Here is a 10112-nt window from a genome sequence, read left to right as displayed (position 1 = left end):
CTCGGTGTAGACTCTGCTAACAGAAAAATGAGGCTTGGTTGAAGATGTCAGGACTCATAAAGGTGGCTCACGAGCAGAGAAAAATGAGCCGAGGGTGACAGCACGTGATGTTGGTTTTGCAAGTTCCTCGTCCACAAGGCAAAACTGCGCCGTCTTGACTGCGATATTTTGTAACTTTGATGGGTTTGGTGGCGACTCTGGGATTTGGGAAATCTCTTAATGTGAAGCGTTGGTGTGACGGTACAAAGGAAAACTCGTTCTGTGAGTGAACATCTTAAATAAACCTCAATATCCTCCTCCATTGTGAAATGGCTGCAGTGAGCTTTGCATGTCTGAATGTATGCATGCTTTTGTGTGTGTGTGTGTGTGTGTAGGGGGGAGTGTGTGTGTGAAACAATGCGCAAGAGCAAGAGGGCAAGAGCCTCAGAAGACGACATTGGCGTGTCGCTGTCCTTTCAATCGTCATCTTTGTTCGACTGTCCGCGCTCAGCTAACAACTTTCCCTCACTCCCTCACTCCAACTCTCACTGATGCACCCTGAGGCGGAAATATCTAAGTGCATGCAGGGCAAGTTCAGACAAAGAAGGAGATAGAGAGAATGGTGGGAGGGTTGCGAGGATTTCGAGTGACTGACACTAAATGCCAAGAGGGAGGAACGCCGCGAGGAAGACACCGGGCGGCGTGCATGCGCGTTGATGAGGAAGAAGATCTGGTGGAAGATTCCCCCAAAATCGGATTCTAGTGCCGCCGCTGCTGCTGGTTAAGGTGAAGAGAGAGAGACAACTGAGAGAGACAGAGTGTGTGTGTGTGTGTGTGGGGGGGGTGTGTGTGTGAGATCGTGTGTGTTTGCGCAATCAGTCAATGGGTGCAAGTATATCAACGCCCCCCTCCATCTGAGGTACTGACAGTGTTAAATGTCTCCGTCCATGAGTGAAGACTGCACTTTAGTCTGCCTCTCTATACAGAAGTGACCCGTTTTAGCGGCTTTGAGTTTGAAAAACCTCTTTTCATGAACCCCCCTCTCTTTCTGCGTCTCCTCTCCGCTCCCTATCTCTCCCATCCCCAAACTCTTTCATGAGCAGTCTCTCAGGGGCAGGGAGGTAACACAACCCTCCCCTCCTTTGTCTCCATTCTTTCTCCTTATCCTTTCATCTTTTTAAACATTCAGGGGGAAAGGGGTTTGGTGAGATGGAAACCACTACTTGGTAAAGGAAAGAAAGAGATAGCATGTGAGAGAGCGGGGGGCGGGTGAGGCAGAGTCTACCCCGTCTGCTCATCCGCCAATTTATGGCTCTCCTTTTCAACAAGGCCATTCAAGGTGGGGAGGCTCAGTGGGCTCGCGGGTCAATAGCGGCGAACCCTCGTCTGGTGTGTGCGGGGACGACTTATCTGCTGCGAGGACCCGTTGAACTGTCTGCCGGCCTGTGTGTCCCCCATAGACCTCCATTGTGTCTCCTCCGGGCCTTCGCCGACTTTCCCCCAAAGACCTGTGAGTGGACGGAGCAGCCAGCCACCAGCTCCGGTTTCCATCCTTTCAGCTTTCCAGGAGTCCTGAAAACGCCTGCGCTCACCTGACCGGCACACACAGGGAAAAAACAGCGTGTTTACACGTTGCAGAGCATCTAATCATGAAGGTTTCATGTGAGAAACTCCTGAGTGCACACAGGGAGAGTGAAGACAAAGCACAAGCCTCTGAAATGCATAAAAACCACAGTGACAGACTCTGCAGGAGCACGTGCCAGACTTCTTTCCTCAAAGCGTCCCCAGATTTAGAGCCACTCCAAAAACTTGTTTCTTTGCCAGTGGCATCAATAAATATTTTCACTTTTCGCAAGCAGCTTTCAGTTTCCTTCCTGTTAAAAATATCACTGCTGGCGTCTCAGGTGAGTGGTTGTCAATAAGGAGTTATTTATAAATAATGGGATGACAGGGGCCCCATGTTAACCGCTGCTTAACGGCCTCAGATCAGCAGGTTCACCCCTGGTTAAGTGTTTTCATGCAGTCTGCCAGAGTGTACAGTAGTTTTGTTCCTGTTTTGAAGTGTAATCAGGACCGTTTTGTTTGTGTGCCACCTGTATGAGGTCATCCGGATCCAAATGACTCTTACCTGGCACGAAAAAAAAGCTCTGGCACCAGCGAACAGGAAGCAATCTGAAAGCAGACTCGGATTTGGCATTAAAATATAAGGTTACATCCTCAGGTTTGATTGTGCCAAACGGGATAATGTTGCGCCTCGCGCGGGTAGACCTTGACGAATTGCGCCATTCAGCTTCACTGCAGCTTGTTTGTAATAATTTGCACCCCATAATGAACTCACTGTGCGCGGATCCGTGCCAACACCGCATTGCTGGTAATTCATCAAATTGTTGTCTTGTTAGGTGTGGGGCGGGGATGAAAGGGTGGGGGGGTGAAGGTGAAAAATATCTCAGTCACGCACATGTGAAGCCTGACTTCAGGCTTCTCACTGCGTCTGTTTGAATCCATCAAATCAAGCTAGCAAATGGGACTTTTTTTTTTTTTTGGCTAATTTTGCTGAAGCGTGGATTACTGTTTTATATTATGCGCATGTGTTTAGGAAACGAGCCCTCGATACATCTGCTCTAACAGATGTTACTCGTTGAATGTTGTCGGTTTCTTTTCGATGTACTAACCTCCAGAGGAAAAAACACTTCGACTTGTCTTTGCGCTTCCCAGGAGAAACCGGAGTCGTTAGCGGTGTTAAGCTAGCAGCGGGAGGCAAGAAACTTTAGCGGAAGTTACTATTTTTATCTTCGAAATAAAAGCACCGCCGCGACTCCAGCGTTCCACCGCAATACATATTTCTCAAAGGGGGTTTTATTTTGAAAGTCCAAACCAAAAGTTCTAACTCTACCTCGCGCGATCTTAACTACTTGTCCGACTTTACGCGTTTCAGGCGGAGTTCAGATCTTAAAACATTTGGCGAACTTCTTCACCTCTCCACTTCTTCGTTCACATATTTGAACTGAGATGCATTTCCTCTGGCCTTCCTTGGAGGAGTAACATCTCGTGGAATATTTGAAACCTGTGGGAAGTTTACATTTCAGGCACTTTTCTGGGTTTATTCCATAGTGGAAGCGCTCCGGGGACAGGAGAGTTTTCTGTTTTTTTACTACTTTACTTTCCCTTTTTTTTTTGCCTCGTCGGATTTTGGGGGCACATGCGATGACATGGACTATTAAAAGAGGAAGAAATGTTCGTGCTTAGTGTCGTGGTTACCGCGCGAAGGTGTTTTTTGGGTCTATTTTTTTAAACCAGTTGAGCGACTGGCGTCAGGACTCTATAATCAATGTGGTGTCAGCTGGAAGGACGCGGGGTCCGGATCTCACCTAAACGGTACGGCTTTAAATCAGACATGTAGGCCCTCATCTGTCCTCTTCAGAGAATACTGAAGTTTTACACAGTGTGCATGCACGGATTTATTGATGTATCCAGTCATCAATAGTTATGTAATGTGATCAACGACCGTTCAGCTATTAAATTAGGTCAGTTTATCGACCTTATTTGGCTTCAGAAAAGTTCACTGTTTTGGGTTTATCTGTCAGTCAGATCACGTATTTACCTGCATTCATGCATGCAAACACATCTGGCACGCAGCTTTTTTTTTATTTATTATCCCTTTAAATTGGACTTTTTGACTTATTTCAAGCATTTTTGGGGGTGGGGGAAGCCCGACTCTTTCACTTTTCACCCCGCTAAAGATCAAGGCGTTTTGAACAAGTTAATGCCACTTCACATTTTATTTTCTTTGGCAGTCCTGCAGTTGGAGCCTATTCCACATTTTGTTTTCATTGGCAGTCACTCAGGTGAGGTGAGAGCTACCAAGTCCCAAACCAAACCCGCAGGTAGATCACACAGGCTGCCATTTAAAACATACCTGCACATGATGCCTTAATCCGATATTGTCAAAAGATCAGGCTCTGTGGGAGGTGAGTGCAAGTGAAAGGATATGAACTGATTCAGTGGGACAGCTTTTACAGCTTCTGTGGAGCCAAAATTCACCTCTAAAAGTTTCATCAAACTCTAATAAACTAGCTCAGGTAAGCCCTTAAAGATCTATCATGCTGTTTTACTGCACCGCTGCAGGTATAACACCTCATCAGAGGTGTGTGTTGTCATCTTTTGTGTGTTTCCATGTGTGAAAGAGAAAGAAAGATCTGATGTCACCGACAGAGCCGTTCATGGTGCAGAGGAGGAGGCTGGATCCTGCAGGCTGAGCGTGGTATGAAACAATCACAGAGCTGGAATTAATGGGCTGTTTGCACAGTGGGACAGCCAGGCTCTGTAAATGAGCACATGTGAGGCCAAAGCTTTTACCTCACCCGTCCACAGAGAGAGAGAGGGAGCGAGGGGGAGGACAAACATTCACCTGCATGTGTTTTCCATGTCACAGCCACTCCTGCTGCTGCTGTTTTTGTGGTCACACTCTCAGGTGCATTGCAGACAGCTGAGTCAGACCAAACTTGTCATAAAATCTGCTGAAAGATGTGATGTGAGGTGCAAACTCTCCTCCAATCAGCCGGCCTCCAGACACCTTCCGCCCCGTCGCTCTTTGGGCTTCAAAGAGGCAGGATTAGGACGGGACGGGGTCCCAGCGCTGACACAGGATGCATCTTCTGTCTGTCAGATGGACGTGTCCGACATAAGCCGCACATGAGGGGGGGATTACTTTGTTAACAGGCTAATAGCACAGTAGCCGCTGCCAGGTGTGGAGCTTCTTTATGGCATCTGTTTCCTGGGGAGGGTCTCGCAGCCAGAGGCGCCTCTGTACCATAATTCCCCCTGATTCCTCCTTCGCTCACGCTGCCTCATCTGGATTAAACCCCTGTGGTTCACACACAGCCCTCTAAACAGAAGTCAGACCAATTTGCCAGGTGCCAGATAAAGAAACACTCTCCTGTGCTGTTTTTCCGTTTCTTCACGTTTTTCTCTCGTGGTTTGGAGAAAAAGCTCAAGATGGTTTGAGTCATTTTGGTTTTATGCTTTCTGAAAGTTAGTCATTAAAAAAATATCTTAAAGATAATTTTAGAGCTGTGACAATTCATTTAATGAATTATATGATGAGCAGACAAATAATCAGAATTAAATCATTTTTGAAGGAAAACTTTCTCCTGTTCAAGCCTCTCTTTCATTGACACTAAACATCTTTTTGGACTGTTGAACAAAACAAGAAATTTGGGGGAATTTTGCTTTTTTTTTTTTTTTTTTCAGTTTTCTTTCCGCAAAGAAAAGAATCAGCAGATCCATCAGTTAAAATAAAACTAATAAATAGAATAACATGAGTAACAGAAATAAGATGAAAGACTGAACGGTGGTTCAGAGGGAGGGAAAACTTAAAAAGTCTAGTTGAAAGCGAAGTGAAGTAAATCTGTTTTGCTGTCACAGAAAAATGTCCTCAGGGAGCGTTACAGTATTGCACAGTTTGTAAGCAGAGTCAAAAAAGGTCGAACCTCCTGGTTTCTTCTGAACATCTGAGAAAGGCGCAGTGGAGGTGAACGTCAAGACGCCGCCTCTCGGCTCTTTAATGGCAGTCAGCGGGACTTCATAATTAATGCTAAGTGAAACATGGTGCCACTGGAGTTCGCGGAGGCCTCGCAGTTAATGTCATAGTTTAGTCTGTTCGGTCATGTTTAGACTGATTAATCGTGGAGTTTTGCTGGATGACGTGGTTGCTCTCTGCCGGTCTGTTTAGGCCCTGTCCTGTGGTTTCAGGGTATTCTTCCTGTGCTCATCTGGAAGATTTCAGGCTACGGAGATTAGGATTAACATAAGTGTGCGGTGTTGAGTGGGGTTTATTTACGACGGGAGGCTTTTGACAGAGGGACTGGGAGTTTGTGTGTGTTCGTCTTGGGGGGGATTCAGAGCGTTGGGTCCGGTCCAGAGGGCGGAAGAACGTCGTGGTCCTCGTCTAGCCTTGCAGGGAGCGCAAATGATGCGTGTCATTGCAGCAAATGGAGCATGGTGATGAAGTGCTGCTGCTGCTGCTGCTGTTTTACAAAGAAACCGCTCGCAGGGCCTCCTGCCTGCCTTCTGCATGGCGTCTGAGTGCTGTGAGAAAGCCCTGAAGAAGCTCAGAGGACGCGCTCGCTTCGCACAGACCCTCCAGACCTTTCCTGGAAACTCAGCCTGCACAGATCTCCTCCTCGTCCTCACCTTAGCTGCACACACTTTGTTTTCAGCTTTAATTGCCGTTGGCTCCACGTTTGAGGGGCGTGCTCGGCCTGGTTTACGTTGCCTTCATCGCACAAACACCTCAGTTTATTTTGGCAGAGCAGTCAGAGAAAACGGGAAGCCCAACGGACTTTGATGTGTTTTCCTGTCAGCACGTCATGCAGGCTCTCCGAGCGCCCGAGGCCACAGCGTGAGTGATGTGTCGACCAAACCTTGTCGCTCCTCCTCGTTGTGTCCAGGGTGTGGCCCTGCTGACTACACGTCCTCTCACTGAAGGCCTTTTTTTTGTTTGGTTTGTCACTCGTTCACACGCACTCACCGGTGGTCACTGACCATGCATCCGTTCAGCCAGCCTCACACACCACAAGCAAACAAACAGTCCTGACACCCGCTCCTTCACACTTACTGTATTTCCTCCTGCCCCGCATGTTTTCTCCCCTCTCTGCTGCCTGAGGAAGCCTCGCCAGTAAAGCTGCATCACTGGCATTCTGATCATTCCACCTATTTTAACTCTTTCCAAGTGACCTCCTCCCTGCTTTCAAACAAGTGGCTCTAGCGGTGTTCTGGGTGCTGGGTGCGTGCCATCCCCCCGTGCATGCCGCACAGATGGGCGATGTTTTTCCGGTTAGTCACAGGTGAACCTCTTTTTGAAATTCTCATGACTCACTGAACGCAGTCACGCTTTTTGTTTCGTGGAAATGATATCAGACGCGACACTCTCACATACCTGAGGAGTCTTGTCAGAAAGTGTGTACATTAGGCTTCACGAGGGCGTGTTTTATTTGAGTTCTGTTGATTCACAGTGATTGTAATGACTTTTGAGTGTATCGCCGTTAACACAGCATCCGACTGATTAAGAGAAACTAATGTTTCCGTAAGTTATAAGAAGATTTTGTTTAATCTGGCAAATTCACTCAAGACAAAGTAACTTATGCATTTAAATGATTCAGTTGCTAAATGCATATTTGTACCTTTGATTTCATTAATTCAGATTAATTAAATGCACCTAATGATTGCTTTTATCATCAATTAATCTGCTGGTTATTTTCTAGATTAATTAATCAATTTATTGGTTTATAAAGCATCAGAAAACAGTGAAGGTGATGTCTTCAAGTGATGCAGTTTGTCCCAGAAATTTAAATTTATCAAAAAAAAAGCAGCAAATGCTCACATTTGAGGAGCTGGTAGGTTTAGATGTTCAGGATTTCTGCTTGAAAATTGATTAACTGATTGTTAAAACAGCTCCCCTGAATTTTCCATTGATTAATTATTGCAACCTTTAATACCATTCTGCTCAATGTTTTTTACAAACATAAAGCCCTGTGTTGATTGTGCTGCATCGCTGCAGCCCAAAGAGGGTTTATATGAACGCTCTTTAATATTTGTTTAATATTTCTGTGCTTCAAAAATCAGCCGTTGATCCCTTTGTGACTACAAGCTTCACAAAGTTTGAATAATGCAGGTTATGGCAGGCCGAGCGTTTACAGCAGCGATGATAGCACATCACCCTATAAGTAAACTCTTCCAATCCGAGGCAGCAGATGTATTTTATCGTGTTCAGACATCCCCGTTTCAAAGGAAAACAAATTCATCCACAGCCCAGGTGCAAACAGGTAGAATACCTGAGGTTTACCTCACCAAACTGGGATGTTTTCTTGTAATTTATTTGTGTTTGGAAGCAGACCTGAGGTAAGCCATGCTTGTTACCACAGATTTAAAGAGATCCTCAGACACTCAGATCGTAGACAAAACAGCAAGAACAGAAGAAGAAGAGAAGAAAAAAAAACATGCCCTTAAAAGCTGAAAGGCGAGGCTCGTTTTCTCAGGTCGCAGATGTCTTTTTAATCCGTTTCCTCTGGCTGTAAAGTTTCTGACTTGCGTACATACCAGGTTGTCAGTGTCTCCGTTTGAAGGTCAGACGGCAGAATCTGGAGCGTTCGTAGCTGAACTCCATCTTCCCTCAGAGGGCGACCTTGCTGTGCTCGGTCCTGTTTTTCCATGAGTTCTGCCAAGATTTTAAAGCCATACCTCAGCGGTTATAAAGCTGCGGGCCACCAGTAAAACCTCTCCTTTTACATTTTAATTGAGGTACTTAGGTTAACTGTAGAAGACACAACGTGCATTGTATAAAATAACACTGTGTCTCTTCCTCTCTGTTACCTCTGATTCGTCCCCCAGCTGATACGTCTTGGGAGTGATGCACTGGCTTCCCCTGGTTGCCATGGTGATTGCCTCGGCCCTGCCCTTCCCTCACGACCCCGTGTCCAGGATTGCTGCCGCGACGACAGAGCCTGGCTTTGACAACCGCAGAGAGCACCGTCATGACCCGGCGGTCCACCTCGCAGCTCCCCCTGCGGACTACAGCTTCCATGGAAATGCCTCACAAACGGACTACAACGCGGCTGCTGCCCTCAGCCAACGCACCAACAGACAAAACCTCCAGAACCGTAAGGATTATATGAAATCCTCCGTAGATGAAGAGACGTCGTCCACGTTCAAAGTGGAGAATTCAAAGCACCGATCGACGAGCAACTCAGGCGGCGATGACACAAGCAGCCTCAGCGTGGACTTTCCCACAGACGGAGCAGCGCTCAGGACCGAGGATGTTTCCAAGGATAACTCTCTACCAAAGGACTACAAAGCTGACCGCAGCAGCAGCAGCAGCAGCAGCAGGCAAGATTACCCTAGTTTTGTGGACTTTTCCAAGAAGGACAATCATCAGGACTCTACAAAAAGACTGTTGCAGGTTTCTACGACAGAAACCCACAATGCTGCCAGTCCTGCTGCTAATCTAAAGGGTCAAAGAGGACCAGAAGCAACTGTTCCCTCTGACAAGCTGAGAGACGCATCTACAATCGGGACAGGAAGCCAGTGGACACCTGGGGCTGGAAGAGGTCTGCCCGAGGAGAGCTTGAACCTGGAGGCAGGGCTGGGTCCGGGGATCGGGCTGGACAGCGTCCTCGAAGGAGACGAGATGTTTCTGGACGCGCATCCACGAGTCCTGTTCTCGTCCTCCCCGTCGCCTCCTGCGCACCCCCCTCTCCTGCTCATGTTGGAGACTGGCCTGCTGGAGGAGGACTGGGACAGAGAGGAGCTGGAGGACATGGACGGACACATTGAGGGTCACGGGGACCGGGCCATCGACAGGACGACTCTGAGTTGGGCGGACTCGTCCAGAGTGACGGCGGATGCCGCTCGTGCTGTCAAAAGGGACAAACGCTCACACCTGATTGACAGAAGGAGGGGAGAGAAGTCGGTGTGCGAGTCGGAAAGCGTTTGGGTCACCGACAAGACGTCCGCCATCGACTCCCACGGTCAGACGGTCACCATCCTGCAGGAAATCCAGACCCAGACAGGACCACTCAAACAGTACTTCTATGAGACTCGCTGCCGCCAGGCCGAGCAGCGGAGCAACGCCAGCAAGTCGAAGGGCGCCGCCACAGCGAGATCGGTGGGGATGGGCGTAGCCGGGGCCGGCTGCTTGGGCGTGGATAAAAAACAGTGGGTGAGCGAGTGCAAAGCCAAGCAGTCGTACGTGCGGGCGCTCACCAAAGACGCAAACAACAGGACCGGATGGAGGTGGATCCGGATCGACTCGTCCTGCGTCTGCGTGCTGCTGTCCAGAGCCAATCAGGCGCTGGGGAGGGAGGTCTTGACGAGGAGGGGGAGAGGCTGAGACGGAGAGAGGAGGGGGGAGGCTGAGAGAGGTGGCAAGAAGCAGAAAGTGACACAGAGCAGAGCAGCTGTGACATCCCTCTGCGAGCGCTCGCTGATGGATTTGGTTTTTCCTGCCGGACTCCAGTTTTTCACATCTCTGTCTTTCATCCCTCCTTCAACACGACTTCTAATGACTTTTGAAAAAAACAAGAAGACCTCAATACTAGATCTTAGGGAAATTGTCATATATAGAGATTTTACTTTAA

At 48.0% G+C, this 10112-nt stretch overlaps 1 protein-coding gene across 1 annotated transcript; it reads left to right on the top strand.

The window, feature by feature from the left end:
- The first annotated feature begins 9163 nt into the window (after positions 1–9163).
- LOC139343739 (neurotrophin-4) lies at positions 9164–10056 on the top strand. Its single transcript, XM_070981519.1, has one exon. The coding sequence runs from the start codon at positions 9164–9166 to the stop codon at positions 9863–9865; it is 702 nt and encodes a 233-aa protein (XP_070837620.1). The 3' UTR covers positions 9866–10056.
- The last annotated feature ends 56 nt before the right edge of the window (positions 10057–10112 follow it).

The sequence above is a fragment of the Chaetodon trifascialis genome, chromosome 15, assembly GCF_039877785.1.
Source record: "Chaetodon trifascialis isolate fChaTrf1 chromosome 15, fChaTrf1.hap1, whole genome shotgun sequence".
In the NCBI taxonomy this organism is placed as follows: Eukaryota; Metazoa; Chordata; class Actinopteri; order Chaetodontiformes; family Chaetodontidae; genus Chaetodon; species Chaetodon trifascialis.
The sequence above is the reverse complement of the archived record's forward strand: the minus strand, read 5'-3'. Positions and strand labels throughout refer to the sequence as shown.